Here is a 27287-nt window from a genome sequence, read left to right on the forward strand (position 1 = left end):
TAAATCATTAAGGTTGTATTTTGCAGAGGGGCTTAGCCAAAATTTCAAAAAAGACAGAGGTTAAATAGAGAATGGTAGAAATTATCTTCTTATCCTGTGAATCAAATGGAGTCAGAAAATTGGGGCTAGGCCTTTCAAGCTGGGACAACTTCTCCTGTAGGATCAGCCATCAAACAGACATATTCTTTCTATTATTCAATATGATTAATCAATTGATTAATTGAATTTGTGGAATTACAGAAAAGGAATTGCAAGCAAAAGCAAATTTAGGATCCTTGAGTCATGTCGGCCTGATTCTAGTAAGAAGACGGATGACTCATTTAAAAGGGTGATTGAAAGAGTTAACAGAGTGGTTACATAGGGAGGGTGTAGGAAAAAATCACAAGGGATGGTGATGCATCTGGGTCTATCAATAGCTGGAAAGGGTAACAATAGGGAAGGAAAAGGAAGTGAAGGAAAGGAAGAAAAGGCCTTGGAGGGGCAAGAAATGAGAGCAGTTATGAGACTATGGCAAGAACCACACCTTGTTGGAAAGGCCACCCATGGGAGCTGTGGCCTTAATTATACCAGTCTATGCTTTTAGTAAGAGATAGGAGAAAAGAAAATAAATACTCCAACTTCTTTCTTCTACTAACCTCTGATCTTATGCAGTGCCTCCCACTGCTCAAATCCTACCCAAAGGACAGAGGGGCTTGGTTGATAAAGCCTAAAATTTTGAGCCTCCCAGAACTCAAAGGAGAGTGGAGATGAGTCAAGAGTATGAATAGGGAGATGTTGGTCAAGTGGTACAAAATTTTAGTTATGCAAAATGAGTAACTTTTAGAGATCTAATGAACAGCAGTTAACAATACTGTAGTATAGACTTGAAATTTGCTAAAAGGGTAGATCTTGAGTGTTTTACCACACCAAAAACAAAAACAACAAAAAGAAAAAAAAAAGGAAAGAAAAAAAGAAAAAAAAGGAAGGAAGTGGTAACTATGTAAGGTGATAGATATGTTAATTAGCTTGAGTACGGTGATTATTTCAAAATGTTTACATATGTCAAATCATTAAGTAGTACAACTTAAATATATATAATTTTTAATTGTCACTTATATCTCAATAAAGCTGGAAAAATATAATGTTAAATAAAAATGAAAGTTACCGAATGATTATAAAGGTGCATTAGGAGATGTAGAGAAGAATCAGCAGAAGACATACAATTTCTTGGGATTTGGGGGGGGGGGCATTAAGCAACTAAGATTTCTTTTCACTTCAGTTAGAATAATGCATTTGATACATTTATAATTCATTTATTCAACAGATATTTATTAAGCACCTCCTAAATGCCTCATTGGGGAATAGGCATCTCAGTGTGAGCAAGTCACCATTCCTGATTTCAAGTATCTTAGTGGTGAGGGAGCAGGGTACATCAATCAGGTAGAGAAGTAATGTTAAAATAGGGATCACTGTGAGTAGCAGGGTGGGGTATCTGGCACTCCTGTTGAGTTCAGAAAGCTTTTATGGAGTAGGATAATGTTGGGAGCTTCCTACATGAAGAGTGGGAGTAGGAGAGTAGAATAATTGGGGACAGACTATCATTGAATCATCAATAAGACAGGATGTAAGTTCCAGGATTATGTGAAGTTTCTTATGACCAGACTTAGGAAAGGAGTATGTGGGGCAGGGCTCATGAGGTGGAGTGGGAAGAGACAGCTGGGCCCTATTGCACCAGACCTCCTTGGCTGAGGAATTTGGAATCTATCCTCAAAGCACTGGGGAGCTACTATTGGTTTCTAGTAGGGAAGTGGCATTGCCCGATATGGAATCAGAGACAAAAGGAACTAGTAGGAGAAATTAGTGATGAAAAAGACCAATTTGTATATGTTTTTAATGGCAAATTGAAACAAAACTTTCTCAAAAAGTGAAACTCCAAGTGAAGATCTGTTGAGCAAGCAACTTCCGTATCCATTTCCAAGAAAATGAGGACATGGTTTGGAACTTCCAGGCCAATTGAATTGAAGTGTTTTTGTATAGTTAGCTTAAATAACCAAATGATGAAATCAATCCTCCAAATTGTCAGCAGAGCAGCTGTTCAGAAAGCTCTTGTTAGTCATTGACCTTATGTTTAATATGATTTCCTAGAACGTGGATAGTCAGATTGAATAAAGTACTGCATCAAAGCCCTCCCCACACAGCAAGCTCTCTGCATTAAAAGAACCAAGGAAAGGAGAGTGGCTGACACAGAGTGCAAAAGCCCTTTATTTCCTATACCCCAAGTCCCCAGGGGAAAAGAAAAGAAGAAAGCACGCCACAGGCATATCTTAGAGAAGAAAGTGTTGGGACTACTAACAGCCCCATCTCTTTCCTAATCATAGTGCAGGGGGTAAAAAAGAACAAATTTATGTCCTAAAAATCCTCCTTTGGTTTTCAAGAATAACTATGGATTCCTTTTCAATCTACTTCCTTTCTGTAACAGCTGCTTCATCTATTGCTTATGTCATGAGGTGGGATGGGATATGATGAAGGATTAGGTGGGAGGGTGGGAGGTTTGGGGGAAAATAGAGGGTAAGTGTGAGGACTTGTTCTTAGAATAAGAAACCAGTGTCTTTTGTGCTGAAGAGCTAGTTTTACCTTGAAAATAAAAAGCCATGTATAAGAGCTAAAAGGATGTTCTATCAATCTGTTTGTCTACCTGCTTACCTATCTATCGATCATCTTTATCCTCCTACCCATTTATCATATATATACTCTGCCTATACTGTACTGGCTTCCACTTACTGTGAAAAGCACACATGTAAAAGAGTTAAAATAAAATTAAAGAATTTCACACACCATGAGGTGAAAGAGAGGGGTATCATTGTACTAACATCATGGAAAAAGTAGTTCTGACAATTTAGCTTAAGTTTCAAGGCAAAATAGACAACTTCTGTAAGACTTACTAGATGTCATTGCTGATGAGAAGAAGTGTACTATTGTCTCAGAAGGGGAAAATATACCTCATAGTAAATCCTAAAATTTTATTCTTTTTATGAGAGAACCTGTAGCAACATGTACAGTGTCTTATACAGCAATTTTACAAAAGATACAGAGATGTTCTTCTTATGAGGTTTGTTATACCAATATTGGATATAAAAGCAGCAGCCCTTAATAAAAAGAAACTGAAGACCATGATGTGCTTCAGCCTTTATTCTTCTGAATAACACATTTTTAAGACACTGACAAAACAAACAAGAACTGGTCAGTTCTGAACTTTTATAGTTCCATGTCTCATCTAAGTTAGGGTTTTATATACAGTAGCCCTAGGTTATGGCTCATACTGTCACTTCTGAGTTTGGATTCTTTCAACTTAAAGAAAATAGAAATCTCAACCAAAAGTGCCTTAAGAAATTAGAGAATCTATTGGGTCATGAAAGTGAAAAGTCCATCAGTATGCTGGTTTCAAGCTCCAGTTTGACCCAGAGGTCCACAGCATCACTAGGGCATTGATTCTTTAGCTGTTTTCCTTGGCTCCCATCCTCTCTGCTATGTTATCTTTTTCTTCCAGTTAGTAGCTCTTAGCATGGCAAATACTTACATTGAGTTCCAGAGTTCTTCATACTTAAAAATCTTTATACTATAGAATTCAGAGGGAAAAACTGAAATTCTTCTCTAGTTAACCAAAGTGAAGTTTAAAAAATTACCATTGGTTGAACAACTAATTTTAAAATATAATGCTGAGTGAATTAAACCAGATACAAAAGAATAGATGATTTTATATGAAGTTCTACAACAAGCCAACTTAATCTATGGTGATAGAAATCAGAACAGGAGAGGGGAATTGAGAGAGAATTCAAAAGGAAACTTCTAAAGAGAGAAATGTTCTTTATTTCATTTTTAGATAGTGGTTCTGCCAATGTATGCATTTGTCAAAAGTTGTATGTTTATGATATGTGCACTTCACATACTTAGAAATGAAAGCCTAGGTACTAACCTGTCATGCTGGCTGATGTAAGGAGAATTGACTAAAATGAAATTAATATGGGAAACAGAGATGGGAGACTCACAGTTGGTCTAGACCACACTGAGAAGCAGAGGTCAAGTTCTGGATAAATTTTAAAGTTGGGATCAACAAGATTAGCTGATTGATTGTGTGTTATGAGAGAAACAAAGGCCTAAAGGCTGACTCCTAGGGTTTAGCTCTGCATATCTAGGTGAATAGTGATGTCATTTGCTAAAATGAGGAAGAAGTGGTGAAGATGGAGTTTTGGGTTGGAGGATAGAGGCCAGGAAATCAAGACTTTGGTTTTGAATGTGAGATGCCCATCAGATGTGCATCTGGAGATGTCAGGTAAGAAAGTGGATGTAGAAGGCTGGAGTTTAGAAGAGAGGTCAGGTGCAAATATAAATTTAAAACCTTGGGACTGGATAAGACCTGAGGAATGAGGATTGATATGGAAGAGGGCAGAAGCCTAGGATAAACTGCTGGCATATTTGCAGAGGAGCTAAGCTTTTGTAGGAATGAGGAGGATCTGGGAGAAGCAATAAGGAGAAGATGGGGTCTCATACCTCCTTTAGACTGCTGGGTGTAGCATGTGGAAAGAAATGGCCACCTCTTAAGCAGACTTCAAGGGAGATGGTGTGTTCAGGGACTCAGTTAAGTTTGTCATCAGCAAAGTCTTCTATATCCTAAAATTCTTTTCTAAATGACTCTTTGATTTTCTTGCTCTAACAAAAAAACTTAGCCATTCCCAGAACAGTGAGGCAGGGTACAGAGTAAGTTGAAGGGAATGTTCCAAAAAGTTGAGACGATAGAGGATTTTGCTAATGACAGACTATGAGTTCCAAAAGTCTCAGTGGAAAGGTTGGAGGGATTGGGGAAAGGTGAGTGACTGGGTCAAATTTTGGGATACACAATGCAGCATAAAGTTTAAGAAATTGAGCATGGGGGATAGCCTAGGAGACTTGGATGTCTAGTAGCTTAGAAGTATGTTGAGACTGCTTAAAAGCCAAAAGACCTCATGGTCTTTTTGGGACAAATGTGTAATTCTCATTAGAGATTCCTCTTGGTACTTCAGTAGCTTTTGTGAAGAGGCAAGTAGAGGCAACCAATCACTGTAGCCTGGAGAATGGAATTACAGAGACTATGGATGCCTGAAATGCAGGGAAGGTGTGTGCGTGTGCGTGTGCGTGTGTGTGTGTGTGTGTGTGTGTGTCTGAGCACAGTGACTAAGGGATGAGGTTACCTAGAGTTACCAAAAGACAGGAGGGGATGATTGCTAAATGGCTAAACCCAGCACATGCTCATTAGAGCCCTTTACCCAGCAACCATCAAACATAATACTGTTGACAGAGTAAATTTGGGAAGAGCATGAGTGGATCCATGTAAACACATCCTCACTCAGCGAAAATAACAGGAAGCACTATCTTTAGTGGCATAAAAAATTCATACAATTTGAGTGGCAGTATTGTATGTTAATTTGATCGAGAATCAAATTGTATGTTTAAGCACTTATCCATTGTTTAGTCCAGAACTCTCAACAGTTATCTCAATTTTGCAAACAATTGTTCTCCAATATTATTACCCACAAGTACACGGGGTCAAATTGTAAGTTACTTCTTTTCTTTTTCACAGGAAGAAATGAAACGGTTGCAGAACCCTTTAGAACAAGTTAATGATGGAAAATATTTACTTGAAAAGTAAGTAAAAAATACCAAAGGAAATTAAATTATGTTTGAAGTTAAAAAGCTTGCAAGAAAAAGACAAAACAAAACACCTGGCAAGGCAAAAATGAGTGAGTAAATTTGACAGTTTCTTTATGATACCACTGTGGTCAGGACCCAGGTATATGGCTTATTTGAGATACAGTTAGGTAGATTTATGGCCAGTTGAGGTGTGATACACAAGCTACACTGATTAACAGAATAATATGATGCATGGTGCTGTGTCTGAGGGCTTAAAACTTAACCTTTCCCTGTTTTTGGCTTTTAATCAATGACATGTATGGAAGGCAGTCATAAAATTTGCAAAAAGCATAAGGGTAACACTGACTAATCGAAGAACATTTAAAATAATACTACAGAAAGGAACAAAAGTGCTCTGACCTCAGTAATCACGTGATCTGCCCCCTCATAACCTCTGAGAACCACTGATCTGTTTTCCATTGCTGTAGTTTTGTCTTTTTAAGAATAAGATCTTTTGTACTGAAAAAAAAAGCAAGAAAGAAAGAGATGAAATTTAAAAGATACAAGTGAACTTTTCATTTATATTTTCAAAAAATTGTACAATTAGAGCATGTGAGAGATATATTCTGATTTCAGTTTGTGTGAATAGAAGCTTAGAGGTTTTATCTGATTTTAACACAGACCCTGATCTTATATGGCTTCTAAAAATATTATCACAATATTAGACTGATCAATAGACATGCATCGTCAAGATAAAAGAAAAAAACGAACATTTACTGAGTATTTACAATATCCTCCATATTAGTGAATGCTTAGAGATGTTTCCTCATAGAATTCTGATAACAGCCTTTGACATAGGCACTGTTTCTATTTTATAGATGGAGAAAGACTCAAAGAGCTTTCAGCACTTATCTAAATATATTTAGCTAAGAGTAGTGAGGATGAGAATTTGGAAGCCACCAGTGCTCCTGCTCTCAACCACTGGCTAAGCCCCAATGCAAAGCCCATGTGGGTGCCACCGGTGGCTCTGGTCACCACATTTAAAAAGCACATAGAGGGGCATCTGGCTGGCTCAGTTAGTTCATTGTCCAACTCTTGATCTCGGCTCAGGTCTTGATCTTAGGGTCGTGAGATCAAGGCCCACAGAGGGCTCTTCCCTGGGCATGGAGCCTGCTTAGGATTCTTTCTCTCCTTCTCCCTTTCCACCCACTGCTCACATAATTCTCTCCCTCTCTTTCTAGAATAGAATAGAATAGAATAGAATAGAAAAATTAAAATAAAATAAATAAAAATATGCATTGACCTCCCACGAGTATCAGAGGAGGTCAATTAAAATTGTGAGGGATCTGGAACCACATGAAACTATTACAAAGAGCTGAGGATGTGAACTTGGAGAAAAGAAATCTCAGAGGGAACATAATGGCTTTCCTTAAACATTCGAAGGAATTTTCCTATTTAAAAAGGAGCTAAATTGCTCTTCTTGCTCTAGAGAGCATAGCAAGAATCAGTGAGCAGGATTTATGGAGAAACAGCTTTGTGACTTAGAAAAAGAATAACTTTTGTAAAAATGCTGCCTGCCCAACAAAATGGACTTCTTTGTTAAGGAGTGAGATGACAGAAAGTAGAGGTACCCAAGAAGAGTGAAGTGTCCATCCATTTGAAGTGCTAGTGAAAGCATTCCTGAAAATGGAAAATCTTGGATGTGATTCCTCTTTCTGATTTTATTCTAGCTTTGTGAGACTGGACAACTTATATAATACACACACCCCCGAACCAGCTTCCTCATCTTTAAAAATGAAGACAGTAACACTGACTGGACAGTCTTAGTGAGACCATTAACTGAGATACGCACAATAGCACAGTACCTTCAATGTCAGCGCCTTCTCTTTCCATCCTGGTGGCTGTTTGGAAGACAGTTCAGGTTCATTCTGTCTCGGTGATTCTAAGAAGTTGCTTTGTCATCACTCGAAGGACAGTTCCAGCCCTTTGATCAAATGAAGTTTCTGAGTTAACTTCAGATTTAATTTATCCTCGTCATGTCTACTGTCATTAATGTGAATAACTAAGAATAAATTAATTCAGCACCACCCCACCCCATCATCACTAGCAATATTGTAAACAATAATAACTAAAAATTTTTTGACTGTGTAGCTAGAAAGTTTTTCCTCTATGGAGATTAGTGTGGTAATGACATTAGATCAGTAGTTCTTCATACTGGATACCCTTAGAATCACCTGGGAGTTAATAAAAATGGCATAAGCCTTGGCATAACCTCCAACCTAGACAAATTGAATCTGAATCTCTGGGGATGAGATTAGTATTTCTTAAAAGCTGACTTCATGTGATTCTAATGAGGAGCTGGGGATGAGAACCAGCGGTCTAAGTGCATTTTAGATTCCTGTTAGTTATTCAATAATCTCGTGTAGCTTCATTCTCATGGGACACACTTCTCTGTGACCTTCAGCCCTTTTGATGAGGGGACACTGAGCAAATGGTCAAGAAAGAGTTCTTGAGACATCTTTGGTGCCAAAAGATGCTTTTATTAAATCAAGGGGACAGGGCCCATGGGCAGAAAGAGCTGTCCTGTGATCTTGAGGAGCCATTGATTATATACATTTAAGTTATGGAGGGAGGGTAGAGATAAAGGAAGTCTCTAAAGATATTTCCTTATGTTAAAGAAGACTTACAGGATCCTGGAGGTCTGGCTGTTCTTCAACTGAGGTTGCTTTTAGCCTCTAGCAAAACATCAGCAGTATTAAGGCAGCTATGAGTTCCTTGAGGAATGTCACACTCTGCATGTCTCAGGTATTTGTCAATAGGCTGCAAGTTGTAAGGAAATTTAATTTATCTACATTTGCCTTTGCTCTCCTCATCACTTTCATCTATTAAATTTGGTTATGCTGATATTTCATTATTGATTTTAATATAAGAAGTGAGCTCCAGAAGTTTTTTTTCTTGCTAATTGACCACAACTCTGTACTAAACTTCTCACTAATACCAGCGTGTATCTTTCCCAGCTCTCTGCTCTCAGGAAGATTTGTGAAGGTTAATGGCAGATATGTGGGCTTCTATCTCCTTCCTCCCCTATTCTTTCCTTCTTGTTACCCAGAAGCCTGGGAAAGCTAAAAGCTTTTGGAAATAGCCAATCTACTTTGCATGCCTATTCTTCCTTATCATGATTGAGGAGTTCCAGAGATGGGAATTAAAATCTCCTCTCAAAGCAAACAGGCCTGTGGGGAGCTTCCCTTTCATGTTTGTCCAGGACAGAGAGAAAACAATGGCTCCCAGCCCTAACAACTATGCTCATTTGCCTGGAATTCTAGAGATTTTCCTGGTTGGCTTTGGGGCAGAGCTGTGTCCTTGAAAGCTGTCAAATTTGATTGAAAAATTGGTGTACTTTGAGTGAGCAGTTAGGCATTTCATTATGGCTGTAGCTGACTTAGGTGCTGATGTAAATCATCTCAGCTACTTGAAATGACCATAAGTTAAGTGATAGTGGTGTCATAGCAGTTGATCAGTTACTCCCCCTTGGAACATTACATTTATTCTGAATGCTCAACAGGGTTTTGTGGTAGACAGTCAGTGTGAAGGGAGGGGAAGCTGCAACTCTGTTCTACTTGAGACGATGTGCAGGGCCAGGCCAGTGCATTTGTATACACATACATGCACATACTCAACAAAGCTTTCTCTGGGCCCATAAACAGAAGAGTAATGAGTAAGGCCGTTAATTAAGAGCCTGCTTATGACTGTATTGTTTTTGATAATCATTTATTACCTTAAGTAAGACCTTAGGCTGACTGCTATTTGTTGTAAATATTGAATCAGGCTGGGTTTCTGGTGTGATTTGCAATCACACATTCACCTCATATATCATCATTTTATTACCCACAGGTAATTATTGATGGAATGAGCTAAGCTATCCAATTAAACCTACAGGTATTCATAGTTTATAGTTTGTTGAGGTTGTATAAATTATAACCCCAAATTAGCAAAATTTATTAATATATAATTTTTTTTCTTTTTATAAAAACTTAAGCTTTGCCTTTGGTTGCTGAATAACTACAAGTCCCACACCACCTCACATGTATCTCTATCGCCCAGTTTGCTGAGATGCTAGTAAGGTGTTCAATTAACAAAATTTTAAAGTATCTTTGCTGTAAGGCCGTTGTCCCTACAAGATCATAGCAATGTACAAACAAGACTTTTTATGCCCGTCAACCCTGGATTAGGTTTCTTCTGTGTTTACCCTTGAATAGCATCCATCACACTTGTAGTTATTAGTTATCCATCATCTCCTTGATTGTAAAACCATAGAACAGGGACTGTGTCCAGTGTTTTCACCATTGTATCATTTGTGTTCTGCATCATTTCTGACACATAGAAGACATACACTATATTTATGAATGAGTGAATAAGGATGAATAAATAATGCCAGAATATGAATGGCACAGAGCACACAAGAGTAGTTTTTTCTTTACCCCCTCAACACCCCAGCTGGGTAATCACAAAGCTATATTGTGCTGATGGCACCATCTACCGGCCATATAGGAATTTATCTAACCTATTGTGTGTTTCCCCACCTCTTGGTTATTCTTTACTAAAGAGGAGATAATCCTAGATATCTTCTGCACAATTTTTTTTAATCTTTTTCTTTTCTTTCTAAAACCACAGTGCTGGTCCTTGATTGTTGAACCAATTTGAATACCTTCCTGAATATTTTCCATCACTTTCCTTGCTCACTCCTACCAAAAATCACCCTTAAGCATCCCATTCAAGTTTCCCTTCTCCAAATGTTTTAGGTGTCCTGCAGCAATGTTTTTCACACTGTTGGTAACAATTCATTGACGATTTGTTAAATTAATTTGATGAGTCACCATTGAAAGATAATTTTAAAAATCTGAAATATAAGATTTTATTTATTCATTCATGAGAGACAGAGAGAGAGAGGAAGACATAGGTAGAAGGAGAAGCAGGCTCCTCGCAGGGAGCCTGATGTGGGATTCGATCCCAGGCCCCAAGATCACACCCTGAGTTGAAGGCAGATGCTCAATTGCTGAGCCACTCAGGCATCCCTGAAAATCTGAAATATAATAAAAGATATCAGCATACATTACATGTAGTTGGGGAAATAATATTCCCTGATATTTTTGTTTCAGTTTTAAACACATGTGCTTACACATGTGCACACACAGACCCTTAGCAAATGCATGTAATGGATTGGGATGTCAAATATTTGACCTGTGAAAACCACAATAAGTAGGATCAAGTTTAGTAAGTATGATATTATAATCCTTCAAGCAGTATTTTGTGGTTGTGAGACTCAAGTTTTAATGTGGTTTCTGCTACATAGTGACCTGAGCATAATTTCTTTGAGCTTCAGATTCTCAACTGTACAATGGGGAGAATAGTTAATTGGTAGAGGCTACTGTGGGAATTGAATAATATAATGCATGTAAAATGTCTATGACACTATTTTATATATATTATGTAGCCGATGACTATTAGTTTTCTTCTTATCCAAACTTATTTCCTACTTTTATCCTCCATTATCACCAAATTGCTCCTTATTGTCCAAAAATAGCCTGAATTTTTTCACCTCTACTCCTTTGTTTTAGTATCCCTCTCATGTGTATTATCTTTTGCATCTCAATTTACCTAATTCCTGTCCATTCTTTAAAACCCACATCAACTACCACCAAATCCATAAAATCTTCTTTGATCATTGTAGCACCCAGTGATTGCCTAATAAGCTCATTAGGAGCAGTGATCAAATATCTATAGACTCCTGCCAGCAGTTTTCCAGGGTGGAGATTATACTTTGTTCATAGTGGGAGCTCTGCAAAAGCCTATAGAATGAAAGGAGGAAAGGGTCAATGGCAGTGGCACCTTTGGGGTGAGAATGAGTGAGATCCTCTCTTGGGCAATGCCATGGGTTTTATAACACTCACCTTATGTTTTTCTTCTCCTCCTGAAATGGCCCAGTATTCTGCTTTCCTCTTTGCTTAAAGGAAATGACTTTCATGCCTTAAATATGAATGTTGAGCTGAGGAGTAAAAATTAAAAGAATGCAAAGGTAAATGGCAAAATAATATTTTCTTTTCATGGTATAGTTGTTTATCCTTTATCCATCAATAGCAACCTTTAGGCCTCTGTGAATTAATTAAAATGAACAAGATCGGATGTATATCTGCTTTTTCTAATAAATATAAATTAGCAGTTTTATTGCTATAAAGGTTAACTATATAGACTCAGCTATACTGAGACATTATTTCTGTTTCTAGTCATCAACTGGCCATGGATATGGAGAATAACATTGAGAAATATCACCTCAATCTACAGCCCCTGGAATCAAAAGTGAAAATGTAAGTTATTTCAAAGTTTACATTAAAGCATTAGTTTTACAGTTCTTGTTTTATGAACTTCTAGCCTACTCTGGAATTTGAGGGTATAAGAATTAAGCATTTATTTATTTCACATCTATCTATGTGTTAAACATTATTTCCTTTGTTCTGGGTAGCAACAAAACTGTTTTGGGCAAACATCACCACCTACTGGATATTATGGAGAATTATTTGGTTGTCATCACATCTTCATTTCTTGGATTTTTCCCGTTCTAGGCAGCGTGCAGCTCTTCAGCATCCATTAGCATTTTTCACCGTCTTTCATCTTAGTAACTTGGTTAATCCCACCTTGAAACAACTTGGCTGTTGTTCCAAGCTATTTCTTTATTATACACACACATATTTTTAATCCTCCTATTTCTATTCCATCTCTCATCCATATATTTTGGAAAAATATCTCTTCTTTTTCTCCTCACTTACTGTCGTTTTCCTTTTTTATTCTCTCTCTTTTTTAAGATTTTATTTATTTATTCATGAGAGTCACAGAGAGGCAGAGACATAGGCAGAGGGAGAAGCAGGCTCCTCACAGGAAGCCTGATGTGGGACTTGATCCCCAAACTGGGATCACGCCCTGAGCCAAAGGCAGACACTCAGCCACTGAGTCACCCAGGTGTACCTTTAGTCTCTCTTAATAAGACCAATCCCCTTCCCACTACAAATGACCGATGAATAAAGATAGTGCCTAGAAGGGATTCCTGGGTGGCTCAGTTGGTTAAGCCACCAACTCTTGATTTCAGTTTAAGTTATGATCTCAGGGTCTTGAGATCTAGCTCCACCTTGCTCCCCACCCCCCTCATTGAGGGCTTCCAGGTTAGGGGCCTCATGGAGTTTGCTTGGGATTCCCTTTCTCCCTCTCCCTCTGCCCCTTCCTCTGCTCACATCCTCTCTTTCTCAAATAAACAAATAAATCCTTACAAAAAATAGTGCTAAGAACATCTCAATATTAACAAAAATGAAACTAGTAGCTTCCAGAGTGAAACAGGCTATATTCTAGAACAAAATAGCAACTTTCTAAAACTATGTTTAAGGAGAGAAGGAGTCTATCATAATCACCTTAGAAGCAATTTTTAACTATATTTGTTTTCTGTGATCCTTTCCTCTTCTGATCTTCCTTCAGAGGTGCATATAAGAATTTTCAGTGAGGTCATATGAAATCTCTCTCTCTCTCTCTCTCTCTCTCACACACACACACACACACACACACACACACAGCTTAACACTCTGAGAGGCATGTATCCGAGAATTTAAACATGTCTAAGCTGGCTAGGATCACTGATCATTTGCAGAAAAGCCCAAAGAGGAATCTTTTAGAAAATAAATCACCCTGAAAAAGGGAGCCTTGAGCTGTACATCTTTGAAGAACAATAAGCTATGGATTTAGGAACTAAGACAGAAATGATGCAGCCATATAATATCCTACTGGATAAAAGCATATATTAACATAAACCCCTGTCAATTTATATTAACCCTGGTTATCAATAAAAAGCTTGTTTCTGAGCGGAAACATAGAGATACCTTGAAGATAAAATTCAAATATGGCTTCTGAACCTGTTGGGTCCCCCATTAGGAAGTTCTGTGTCATGCTCACTAAATGAATAATAAATCAGGCTACCAAATTTTATGCAAGCAATGTGTCAGCCTTGCTATACAGGATGCTAGTTTGCAAACATAGGTTACTTTATCCTTAGGAACTTTCTCATTAAGATAACCTTCTCTTAAATGAAAAAGTGCTGGAATTGAAAGTTGTTTGTGTGAAAAATTAGACTGTTTGATTTGAATGCTGAAATGAAGCTAGGAAACCTCCCTGGTCTTTTTTGGTTTTCATCATCCCCAATATGTAGAGGCAGAGGGGCAGATGCCTGGAGGAGGAGCAGGCAAGAAAAAAAATATCTCTGGCTGAGATTCCAGCCAGCTCAGAGAGTCTGGGACTTTCTATGTAGCGGGCTTAATGGAGGAGTCTCAGTTCAGTGAGGTGCAAACAGAATGGTTTTATCTCTTCTAATAACTCTGAACCCCATTTCCACTCACTGGAGGGGGATGAGGGAGAGAAAACTTAATCTTGTCCAATAATGGAATTTGAGTCCCATTGGAGAATTTAGTCCAGTTCAGTGACTCTTGTCTAATCTAGTTATTAAATTCCTAACTCTCATGACAGTTTGAACATCTCCCTTCTACACACATTAGATCTTTCCAACAGCTGTGCAGCTTGCTCTCCTTTCTCTGTATTCTCTCCTCTTTCTGGTTGTCCCTTCTCCTTGGTATCATCTCTCCCACCCTTCATGTGCTGAACACCCAACTGTCCCAGCATGCCTATTAATGGTAAACACTTAGCTCCCAAGCAGTTGTTTCCTTAAAAAATAGCTCTAAGGGTTGGGATCCTGTGAGAAGAAAGGTCATCTGGTCTCCTGTGAGTCCCCACTGATGTTGTGGGCTGTGCCTCTCATTGTGTCCCTTGTTCTGGAGGGGGACCGTCTGCCGCAGACTGACCTTGGCATTCTCATCAGGGTGGATCTTGGGAAACCCTCATCCCCACTTCCCAAGGGATTTTCTTTAGCCCTGAAGAACATTGGATATGAAAGATGGGTCCTTGTCTCAGGCTCCAGAGTCACTGTCAGACTTCACAAGCTTTCTCTTACGGTCTTCTGGCTTTTGTTGGTGGGACCCTGCTGAACATCTATCTTCCTCTGGTGGGTAGAGAAAAGCAAGGGAAGTGAGGATTACTACACTGTAAAATTTGTTTTCCTGGAAACTCTCCTCTGTCTTCCCTGACAAGGAGGAGAGGGTCACTAGGTCCCAATAAAGTTTTTTTGGGACAGTCCAACCTCTGTAAACCTGAGGTGGGATGCTCCTTGGCAGGCCAATCTCTGAACATAAAAGACAATAAGACAGGATGAGAACTGTTCTCAAGTGTGGGCTGCCTCCATTATATACCTGCACTAGTGAGAACCTGAGGTGAGGGTTGGATGGGGCCGGAAAGACTCTCAATTGTTTCTTCACACTAAGGCCAACTAAAAAGAATTTGATAAGAAAGCCTAAACCTTTACGTGGATTGCAAAATATCAGTGGAAAGAAGTCAAGACCTGCAGGGAAAGAACACATGTGAGTGTGGGGGTGGAATTTAGAGGAAATGTCAGGAAGGGCACATTACCTGGTTCATGAATGTAACCATTAACAGGTAATTTTGAGTTTTTGACTTGAAGGATCAAAGGACTGTGTCAAAAAGGAAAAAGCAATCAAGACTGCACAGCTATTAATAAAAAGTCATTTGGGGGAGGTGAAAGGCAGGTTTTCTGAAGATCAAGCAAAGGCAAGCCTCTCAAGTCAGAAAATTTAGTGAAAGCAAAAGTAAAAGCACCACAGTGAAGACTCTCAACCCAACTCGACTAACGACAAATATATTCTTAAGAGGCAGGGCTGGAATGTGGGCCTGGGGATAAAGGCACACATCAAAGGAGCTTTAGCATTAAGAGGCTTTAGCACAAAGGCCTGGCTGCCAAGGAAGGAAATGGGCTCTCCAAATCCCATAAAACTATTACCCTTCACATGGAGGTCACACCTTGCATGTTGTGGTAAGATCTAAAACACATCTTCTGAATACAAACCATCACTTAACAGGCGTTCATTAACTGTGTGCAATCCCTCTCCTGATGTTTTAACAACATATTTATTTTGTTATGGACAACATCGGTATCCATTGAATACAAGTTATCTTTTGAACATCTGCTCATTAAATGTGTCTGATTCATTTTTTTTATTACTGTATTTGATGGTTTAGTGATAAAACAACATTTAGATTCTAAAAAAGAGAGGGAAGGAAAGAGACAGGCAGACAGACAGACAGACAGATAGACACACTCAAGGAAAAAGACAATTCCCAGAAGAATTTCAACAAATAAAGGCTTGTTACATGGCATTTTTTGAGAGTAACACCTATCAACATTAGTCAAAGTTTTAATTAAAAGAAGATAGAGAGAAGAATGGTTGAAAGCATGGGCTTTGGAATTAGAGCAATAGAAGAAATCCCAGCTCTGCTCCTTACCCACTGTATGATCTTAGGAACACTGCTTACCTGTCTGGGCCGCAGTTGCACCCCTCTATAAAATGATAACACTAATCATCTCCAAAAAGATTCTAGTGAGCTTTCAGTGTGAAAATTAAAAAAAGATTGACCTAATGTGTCTTTCCATGAGTTATACTGTTTCTAAACATGTTTTTATGCCAAATTGGGCTAATAAAATGTTGCCCTTGGGGCACCTGGGTGACTCAGTGGTTGAGTGCCTGACTTTGGCTCCAGTCGTGATGTGATCCCTGGTCCTGGGATTGAGTCCCGCACTGGGCTCCCCACAGGGAGCCTGCTTCTCCCTCTGCCTCTCTCTGTGTGTCTCTCATGAATAAATAAATAAAATCTAAAAAAATGTTGCCCTTAAGGATCCTTAGGAATCCAGTATATCATATCAATATATATGATTAATCACATGTTACTTACACATTTTTTAAAGTGTTTTATTTTCTTAAGTAATCATAATGCTTTATCGAAGACCTTTATTTATTGAGTTTGAGGCTTAGATACCTTATCCTTGATTCCTTGCCCAGAGGTTTTGCTATTCCTATTTTTGGGGTAAGCACAATATAGGTCAATAACTTCAGTATTTTGCCCAAAGAACACAGCTAATGAGAAGTAAACTGAGCAACAACCTATATCTCTAAACACACGTAGTTTCTGGGGAGTTCCAGTTCAAGATGGCTATGCAGGAAGATCCTGAATTCACCTCCTCCCGCAAACATACTGATTTTACAGCTATATATGGAGCAATATCCCTTGAAAAAAATCCTAAAAACTGGCAGAGCAACCCCTTTTACAACAGGCAAATAAGAGGGACACCACATCAAAACAGAAAGGAAAGGCTGGGATGTAATCTTGCAGTAAACTCCACCCCACCCAGTGCAGTGCTCACAATCAGGAGGGAACTCAAAACACAGAGCTTCTTCCTGAGGAATGAAGGATTATATTCTACATCAGGCACCCCAGCTACTAAGATCAGCACCTGAAGGACAAGCCCTCAAAACATTTGGCTTTGAGGACCAGAGGGGTTCCAGTGCCCATGAGACCAGCAGTGCTACGGCCAACTGAGGTAGGGCTCTTCAAGGGCCCATGTGCAGACTCACCTGTCTCAGGGCCACATGCAGAAGTAGCCCTTTGAAAACTGCCCAAACTTAATGTGAAAAAGACTGATCTCCTAGTTTTGAAGTTTGGGTCTGAGAGCCACGAGCCTGCTTGGGATACTCTCTGTGGTCAGAGAATGGTGGAAGCCGTCTCCCACTCTCTGCCTTACTAAAGCTATCAGGCACCACCTTTAAAATTTTTTTTCTTTTCATTTCTTTATTTTTTCTCTTTTCTTTCTTCCTCTCCCTCCCTCCCCCTTCTCCTCCTGCCACTCCTGCTCCTCTTTCTTCTTCTTCCTTCTCTTTTTTCTCTTCTTTTTTTTTTTCTGTTTTTGGCAGGTGCCATCTTACACTCCCCATCTTTCTTGCTCCAGCCAGTGAGCACCATCTTTGTGTTCTCCTTCTGTTGCACTCCAGAAGACCAGTATCTCCCAAAGGATAGCTTCTACACAGATTTGATAGCCTGGTGTTGGTCGCTACCACCCAGGGAACACCTCTTGATTACCTGGACCTAGAGTCCTGGGGGTTTGTATTCCTGGGTCTCATGGGACGGTGGCAATTAGAGAGACAGTTCTTGGCAGACCACCACTCCCAGGACACTGTGTAGACAGCAGACTGAAGTACACATCTGCTCTTTTTGAGAAAGAAGTCTATTTGCTGGTCCAGGAGCTTTGGCCTGAGCTTTGAGCCTACACGGGGGGGGGTCTCAGGGAATGGAAGCCAGTAAGTACAGTCTTTACACTGTCCCTCTGCCTTGCTCCACCTCACTAGAATCTTTGAGGAAGGAGATTTTACCTTTGTTTGGGGCCCTAATTTTTGCTGCTGCTGCTGCTGCTGCTAGGGGATACCTCTATACTACCTGGCTCTAGTGGCACTTGCAGTCCCCATAGGACTGTAACCAACAGAGAAAGAGTCTTAAACAGCTATCACCTCCAGGGCATGGCAAGAGGCAACAGATCCAGGAGCTCAGTATTGATGTAAAAAAGGCCTATTAGCTTATCATTATAGCTGCAGCCTGAAGGGCAGGCTTTTAATTAAACACTCATCGAAGGACTGACTGTAAACTTTGTCTAAGACCTCAGAGGGCAGACACTATCTTTAAATTCCCTCTACCACACTCCGGAGTACTAACATATCTTGAAAGGGAGATCTTATACATGTCTGATGTCCCAGTCTTTACATCTGGTGCCCTGGTTTTTGTGACTGCTGCCTAGGGAATACCCCTTGATCACTTGGCTCTGGGGGCCAGGGGGCTTGCATTCATGGGTCCTATAGGACAGTAACAATTGGAAAAGCAATTCCTGGCAGGCTACCACCCTAGGGCCCTGAATAGACAGCAGATGAAACACACCCTTGGCCTCTCTGTGAAAGAGGTCTATTTGCTTACCTGAAGTATGGGCCTTAGGGGCAGACTTCAGATTTGGCACACATCTATAGGCTACAGAGATGCTCTCAGGGAATATAGGCCTGGAGATACCATCTTTGTGATCTCCCTAACCCTTATTGGAACTTACACAAATCTTCCAGAAACAAAATAATACGCTTATCTAGAGCCCCAGATTTTGCTACTGCCACCCAGGGGACATCTCCAGATCACCTGGCTCGGGAGCCCAACAGAGTTTACAATTGCAGCCCCACAGGAATGTATATATCCTCATATTTTAAAAGCTACTACCTGAGAGTTTGGCTTCCATTCAGCCTGAATTTAGGTTCTGATTATGATCCTACCCCTTAGGACACTGACTGGTCTTGGCACACCTTCCACTACTGAGAGCTATTAAAAATAAAATAGGCTACTTGGACAATCACAGAGGTTGAGAGACAGCCAACAGCTAGGGCAAGGTTGAGCAATAAGGTTCATCTGCCACACAAGGCTAACCATTTAAGACTCAGAGAGGTGGCTGTTGCATCTAACACATAGAAACCAGTAGAGACTGTCAAGCAAAATGAAGAAACAGAGGAACATGTTCCAAATGAAAGGACAAGATAAAGCCACAGAAGGGGAAAAAAAAAAAAAAAAACCTTAATAAAACAGAGATAAGTAATTTATATAGTAAAGAGTTTAAAGCAATACTTGTATAAGCACTGACTGACCTTGGGAGAAGAATGGATGACCACAGTAAGAACTTTAAGGAAGGGAAGAAAGTTCTGAACAGAAGTCACAGAGCTGAAGAATGTAATAAATACATTTAGTTTCTAAGCACATTTCCTCATGAGTTAAAACTTTTTCTTCTTTGAGGATTTATTGAATTATTTCTGGTACACAATGTTAGGAGAATATATCTCCTACTTACCATATTTCTAGAACTGTGGCAATATGGTGGACACATGTAGTTACTGCCCTCAAGGGATTCATAATCTAGTGGAGGAAGACTTATTGGAAAAGAGTTGTCTGGATTAGCCTAATCTGACACCCTTCTTTTGAATGGTTAATATCCCCGAGAGCAGCTGTTCTCTTTCATAGACTCAGTAGCCCCTGTGTACCTTATTTCTAAAGTGCTTTCTCAATGTTGCCCAAAGTTGCCCAAATTCCATCTATGAGGAAGTTAGGAGTTGCTGACTGTTAAGGTGGTCATAGGTATTGGTGAAGGAACCTGCAGAAAGATCCAGAAAAGCATAAGTCCATGATGCTTAGGAAGGACCACCAATCAAAGTACCAGCAATCTAAGTAGAAAGTACCAACAATCAAATGAAGACAGGAGTTACAAACCAGCCAGAAACTGGAATGGAGCAGAAGCAGGCTAGAGATACAGACAAATGCTGTGGAAAACTTGCCTGTTGTATGTAGCGGCCCTTTACTAGCATTTGGGCAGGTTTGTATCAGGATACAGGGTTGCGGCAGACACCAAATAATGAAAACATGGTTTATCTGTTAGGATAGCTTTTAGTCACACATAGAAACTTTATCTAACAGGCTTAAACAAATAGGAGTTCTATTTATCTACTCAAAGTTAGTATGTGACAAGCCAAACTCATCACTTTGTTTTCTGTCTTTTGCTGAAACATGAGGAGGAAACACAACATAATGGAAAGACAGGGGATCTGGTCCAAATGTCAGATCTGTCAGTTAGTTCCCATCTTGTTTCTTGAAATTTTCAAGGACTCTCGGTTGCAAGTAAAAGAACTCAACTCAAACTGACTTATGTTTTAAAAAGAGATTATATTGGATCACCTAATAGCAACATGCAGGGGCTAATGTGCTTCAAGCGTATTCTAGACCCAGATAGTCAAGCATCCTCAGACATCTCTTTCCTCCTTCTTCTATAAGCTCTGCTGTGCACATTATTACTTCATTCTTGTGCGGGCTCTCCCAACATTGTGGCCATGGGTTGGTGGGTCCCCAAAGAAAAGTGAGTGCTGGAATAAAAAGAAGGAAAAATTAATATTGGGCAGGCAAAAACTGTCACTATGATAATAATAGTGCTTTCCTCACATTCCACTTGTGGTAAGAATTGAATGAGAAAGTACAAATTAAAAGAGTAACGTAATGTAATGAGTTGGTTATTTTCCGAGATACTCAGCCTTGTGTCCTCTTTGATGCTGTCCTTTTTTTCCATCCCCAAATTCAAACACTCTTGAGTAACAATGTATTTTGAAGTTGTAAAAATTATTTGGTAGCATTTAAGAACTAGTAACTTTCAGGGGCACCTGGGTGGCTCAGTGGTTGAGTGTCTGCCTTTGGCTCAGGTCGTGATCCTGGGGTCCTGGGATGGAGTCCCGCATTGGGCTCCCCACAGGGAGGCTGCTTCTCCCTCTGCCTGCATCTCTGCCTCTCCCTCTGTGCCTCTTATGAATGAATAAATAGAATCTTAAAAAAAAAAAAAAAACTAGTAACTTTCAAATAAAAATCAAGATTTCTGACTGTTCTGATACATAGTAAGATTTGGCCACAATCAACTGTGCCACGTTACGGTTCCCCCTCTTAAGAGGCAGATACTGCCCAATCTACCCCCAGACCAGTCCTTGTAGACATCTGGGATCCTTCTCGTATCTTCACAGCCTCATGCCCTACCACTTTTCTCTGGGAACCTCCTACCTTCTGCCTGGTACCTTCACTTCCAAGGCTTTGCCCAAAGGCCTTTCCTTATCCTTCTCATCAGTCTAAATCCCATCCATCCTTCAAGGCTAATAAAGTACCAGGACTCATCCCAGTTCTCAAAGCTCTGTCTTATAGGTAAGGACATGTCGTGTATAAGGACATCCAGTGACAACCAGGACTGCACTAGCTGTGAGCCCCTAAGTGGTTGTGAGTGCAGCCACGGGCACTGTAAAAGAGACAGGGATGTACAGAGAAATGTCAGAGGCAAGCGATGACACCATCCCTGAGATAGAAGACAAATAGGAATTGAACAAACAAAAAAATTATTGAAAAATGCATTTATCATCTACCTTGAAATAAGCCTCTGTATTTATAATTCAAAATATAGGAACACACAAAATGTGCTCTTTTACTGCAACCTGCCTTTAAAGAATTGTTTGATAGCACAGCTTTGTTTTAGAAGTAAAAGTGTTCATCACCCAGTCACCCCATCTCCCCGCCCCCCGCCCACCTCCCCTTCCACGGGCACTGAGGGGGGCACTTGATGGGATGGGCACTGGGTGTTATACAATATGTTGGCAAATCGAACTCCAATTTAAAAAATTACAAAAAAAAAAAAAAAATAGAAGTGTAAGTGCCAAGGTGGTGTTCAGGGCTTTCTCTGTAGGCTTAAAAGAGACTTGTGAGTAGGAATTCTGGTACAGTTAGGATAAGAAGGCTGAAAAGTGATTTCCCATGACTGAGGGATGAGGTGCTTCTTCATTTCATTTTAATTCGCTCTTTTGGTAAAATAGCATTTGGAGATTGTATTCATTGAATCTGCAAAGTTCTCATCGTTGTGGTCAAATGGGAGTAAACAGTGTGTAGTGTAAGTAGTGTCCTATGATTCAGAGAGTAATAATAGCATGATTTCACCATTCAAAAAAATATCCAGTATAGCAATTTAGGTAACAGTGATGTGACTGGCCTCTCATTTTTAACGTCTGAGTTAAAAAAGAATCAAGTATAGCATAATATGATTTCAACTAAGTAAAATTGTTTCCATATATGTGGAAAAGGATCATAAGGTATGTATTCAAAAATTAAAATAGCTTTTGTATTAAGGAGGTAAGGAGGCTTATAGGTGATTTTCATACACATTTTAAAGGTATTTAATTTTGTCACATTCGCTGTCAACTAAAAGAGGATATCCACCCACCTGGAAGAAAGGAATGTTGTCTTCTTAATTTCTGACTTAAGGAAAACTGACATATCACTTTCTAGGCACCATAGAACTAGGAGGTGAAAGGGGATGCTTTAAGTGCAAATTCACCTTTGCAGATCTCAGATTTTGCCCAGCAAAATCTATTTGGTTCTTTAAAGGTGTCACACTGCCCCCTGGTGTTCAATAAACTAAAATGTAAACTATCAAACGTCTACTACATTTTCTTTCTGTATTTTCTGCATTATCAAGACCATGAGGGAGCGACAGAGAGAGAGAGAGAGAGAGAGAGAGAGAGAGAGAGAGAGAGATACCTTGAATATAAATTTGTGGGTATTCTAAAAATATTTTATATTTTTAAAATAGCCTTTATTTACAATGTCACTTTTTTTTTTTTTTTTTAAAGCCTCTGATGGGCAGACTTACTGGCTTTAGGTGCCCTCCATTGGCAGAACTTGTTAGAAGGACTCGGGAGACCCTAAGTGCTTCAGAGGATGTCGATATTGACAATCTCCAAAAGTTTGCTACTCCCTACTAAGATGGGTCCCTGAAGAAGCAATGGGACTACCAAACTCTTACAGAACTTTCTTTGAGATTCTGTTTAAAATCTTTAAACCGGGATGCCTGGGTGGCTGAGCATTTGAGCGTCTGCCTTTGGCTCAGGGTGTGATCCCAGGGTTCCAGGATCAAGTCCTGCATTGGGCTCCTTGTGTGTGTGTGTGGGGGGGGGGGGGGGTGCTACTTCTCCCTCTGCCTATGTCTCTGCCTCTCTCTCTCTCTCTCTGTGTCACTCATGAATAAATTAATAAAACCTTTTAAAAAATAAAATAGACTAAAATCTTTAAACCAAAGAAAGATAAATAAATAAACAAATAAATAAATAAGGTATTTTGAGCAAGGATTGTATAATAAAGTAGTAATCACATATAATCCAAAACACAGCCATATGTTTCTTTTTTTTTTTTTAAAGATTTTATTTATTTATTCATGACAGTCACAGAGAGAGAGAGAGAGGCAGAGACACAGGCAGAGGGAGAAGCAGGCTCCATGCACCGGGAGCCCGATGTGGGATTCGATCCCGGGTCTCCAGGATCGAGCCCTGGGCCAAAGGCAGGCGCCAAACCGCAGCGCCACCCAGGGATCCCCATATGTTTCTTTAATAGAGTCTGAATTGCATATATAATTTGGGGTGCCCTTTAAAAAAACCCAAAAGATATCTACTTTTGCAATTTTTTTAAAAAAAGATTTCATTTATATATTCATGACAGACACAGAGACATAGGCAGAGGGAGAAGCAGGCTCCCTGAGGGGATCCAAATGTGGGGCTCAATCCTAGGATCCTGGGATCATGACCTGAGCTGAAGGCAGATGGTCAACCACTGAGCCACCCAGGTGCCCCCTATTTTTACAATTTTTAAAAAAGATTTTATATATTTATTTGAGTGAGAGCACAAGCAGGAGATGGCAGAAGGAGAGGGGAAAGCAGCTTAGCCATGGAGCAGGGGGCTCCATGGGGGGCTCAATCCCTGCACCCCTGGGGACTGTGACCTTAGTCAAAGGCAAATACTTAACTGACTGAGCCATCCAGGCACCCCTGCTTTTGCAATTTTGTACAAACCGTGAAGAACCCCTCATAGGGTCTTGGAAGAAACCCCTGGCCTGTAAGAGCCCCTGAAGCTTATGCTTCATAGCGTCAGAGGAAATTGGCCTCTGATCCAAAAGTATTGGCACCCTCTAGAGCTGCATTGTAATCGCTGTCTAGAGCCTAGGGCGGACAGATTTTGGCACAGAAGAGTCTTTCAATAAAGTTATATTAGTGCATGAGTAAGTGATATGTCAGCCTATTTATTATTCTCATTTGAAATATAGGATGAGAAATGGAAATATCTTGCATTCTGTAAATCAAAGTACATTTACATGTGCAAACTAGCTTCACTTTGATGCCTCTAAGATGACCCTTGTAGACTGATTTAGCGTAGTGCAGCCTGTGAATGTGAAACCAGTCAAATAGAGAAACAGTACAGGTCTTCTGATTTCCTCTGTCACATTCTATGTGTTACATTTTCTCTGTCTCCAAAGCCAATTCCTTCAGACTCCTTGTGCTTTTCTGAGTCTGTGGGCTGTGACTGGGTACTGACGGTGCATGTGCTGTTTTGTTTTGTTTTTCTAGCATTCAGCGGGCCTGGCGGGAGTACCTGCAGCGGCAGGATCCCCTGGAGAAGAGGAGCCCATCCCCACCCTCTGTGTCCTCAGAGAAGCTGAGCAGCTCCGTCAGCATGAACACCTTCTCAGACAGCAGCACCCCCGTGAGTGCCATGTTTCCTTTTTATGGCCTAACTGGCCAATCATTTATTTGATCACCAGGTCTTTGGTTCCAAGGAAGAAATCTTGAGATGTGAGCAGGTGGTTTGCTGTTAGGAGTATCTGCATTGCTTACTTGCTATATTTGAACCCATGGTGAGGGTTTTGTCATCTTAGAATAGAGACATGATTCCTAAGCACAAAATATACTTCATCAAGCCTGAGAGAATCGATTCCATTTGACCTCAGCCTAAACTACTCATTTGCATGTTTGCATTTCTCTTTTACTATCTTTTTCCTTTCCTTTGTAACAGTATGTTTCCTTTAGTCTGTGCCTCTGGTGGAGTTTTGTGGTGCTAATGCGATAGAAGATTAGCTTGGTTATAAGGATTATAAAAGAGAACTTATATAGGAAGAATTGAAAGGAGTCACAAACTCAAGGGTTGTGACTTAAATGCCTACAGGGGCCAGGTAGGGAACACATGTGGCTACTCTGTGACTAGTACTGAAGAACACAGGCCTTACCTAAAGGGTAAGGAGAATGGATATGTTGCTTGGATATGTTCCTGGTTCCTGGATATGTTGCTATGTGGGGATGCTGGACAGACACTGCCAAATGTGATTTCTTCCTTCAAGGGATGCTGGAAATTCAGATTTTTAAATGTTGGCAACTAGTAAAAAATATTTTAATGTCACTAGACCATGCCTACAGATCACAGTTGTCCAAAGGCCACCTGTTAAAGGTTAAGGAATGGGAACCTCTGCTGAAAATTTTTATTAAAAAAAAAAAAACTCCAACAAACCGACAAACATACCAAATGTGGTAGGAAATAAATGATTAGGCTATTGTAATACAGAGATTTTTGAATATGGCCATTGTGATTATGTATGATAGTGACTGGAATACACAGATAGAAGTTGGGAAAAGAAAGGAAGTAACTATACAAGTGTATTATTTAAAAAAATATATTTCCTGACTACTTTGTGATCATGTTTATTCGTTGGTAAAAAGGCTCCCCAGTGGCCAAAACGATGTATTCACATTGGGATCAAGCAAAGGTTGCTTGACATGTTTTCAGATGATTGCATAGCATGTTCTTTAATAAACAGCTTTATCTGTTATGGATTCTAAAGAGAGAGCAATAACTTGAGTGCAAGTAACAGTGCCAGGAGATCTATTTTTAGCAGATACCAGAAATTGAATACTCAGTGAATCTGTGCCTTTTTAAAACAATTTTTAGGGGAGTAGTGCTTTGTCTGAACTGGTCTCATGATCACTAGAGGGCACTGATGAGCCACATTGGAAAATGTCAAAGTAAAGCCTATTTATCTCATGATTTGCAAGTCAAAAATAATATGAAAATGGAGTGTTTAGGATGCCTTTGCTGTGAATAACAATAGAATTAATTTAATAGAAATTAAATGACTGAAAATTTTATCTGAATGATGGAAACTGAGTATCTGAAATCATTCTACCTAAGAGTTAAAGGTTTGGATTTACTGCCTTTGTACTTTCTCATTAGCCCCGATTCCTGACAGTATGAAACCATTGCTGTGTCCAGTGATACATGATGGTTTTAGTGTTGCTGTAGGGTAGCTAACCTCTGGGCTTTATTGAAATTCTGGAATAATCTATGGGTTGTTGTTGTTGTTGTTGTTGTTGTTTAATATATTTACCCTGCCACACCACTTATATTCTAGCCCCTTAAGTATTGGTGTGCATAAATGCACATTCTATCCCCATGGGGCATCACGTAAGTGTGATGTGCAATATCTTTTGCACAGCTCTGCTAACAGTTCTACCTTATTTAATTTAGCCTGGCCTCTAGGTCCCCTGATGTTTCTTAGTAAAGCAGATTTCCTTTCTCACATGTCCCCAGCAATTTGGTTTCCTATAAGGTGTCTCAGAATGAATTGGGAGTGGCATCCTGCTCCACTACTGTATCATCGTGCCTTGTCTCTGTGTTCATGGGACCAGGATAACTCTCTTCATTATGTGCAAGTCTCACTCAACTCCTGATTGCCTATAAACAGTGAGAATCAAAAACATTTTCAAAAAACATTATTGGAATTAGCTTCAGAAAGCAAGCAGGTCCTGTCCAGAATTCTAGTAGAGGTTATTGATTATAACAACTTTGGCATTGATGGTGGCAGTAGCATGACACTAAATATGCAAAACAAAATGTAAAAATATAAGTTGCTGGAACATCCCCAAGTCTCTAGTTTGTCAAGCAGGTAAAATATCCAATATATAATTTTTTAAAACTTTATTTTAGTTGTTTGGAGCTGGTATATCTAGCTAAGGTTGTTCTATTTCTCATAATCATCACTTTGCTGGGACCTCTTTCAGTAGATTCACCCTTACATCTTTTGGTTGTCATAGCCCCATGAAAGCAAAGTGACTCTGCTCTGCCTTGATCAGTCTACCAGACCCACTGGGTTCATACATACTCTCAGGGAGTTCCAAATAGGAAGGCTTGATTTTAACTACTCTCTGATGAGTAGACCTGAAGTTTATGGAGGGGATATAAGGATGATC

General features: G+C 39.7%; 1 protein-coding gene across 2 annotated transcripts in view; it reads left to right on the forward strand.

The window, feature by feature from the left end:
* Positions 1 to 27287, forward strand: part of LOC478678 (IQCJ-SCHIP1 readthrough transcript protein) — a 710941-nt gene that overhangs the window by 164434 nt on the left and 519220 nt on the right. For both annotated transcript variants that reach the window (XM_038583731.1, XM_038583737.1), the window contains exons 2-4: positions 5594 to 5658; positions 11925 to 12005; positions 24618 to 24753. In XM_038583731.1, the coding sequence (XP_038439659.1) occupies positions 5594 to 5658; positions 11925 to 12005; positions 24618 to 24753 (282 nt within the window). The remainder of the gene's footprint in view (positions 1 to 5593; positions 5659 to 11924; positions 12006 to 24617; positions 24754 to 27287) is intronic.

The sequence above is a fragment of the Canis lupus genome, chromosome 34 (genome assembly GCF_011100685.1).
Source record: "Canis lupus familiaris isolate Mischka breed German Shepherd chromosome 34, alternate assembly UU_Cfam_GSD_1.0, whole genome shotgun sequence".
In the NCBI taxonomy this organism is placed as follows: domain Eukaryota; kingdom Metazoa; phylum Chordata; class Mammalia; order Carnivora; family Canidae; genus Canis; species Canis lupus.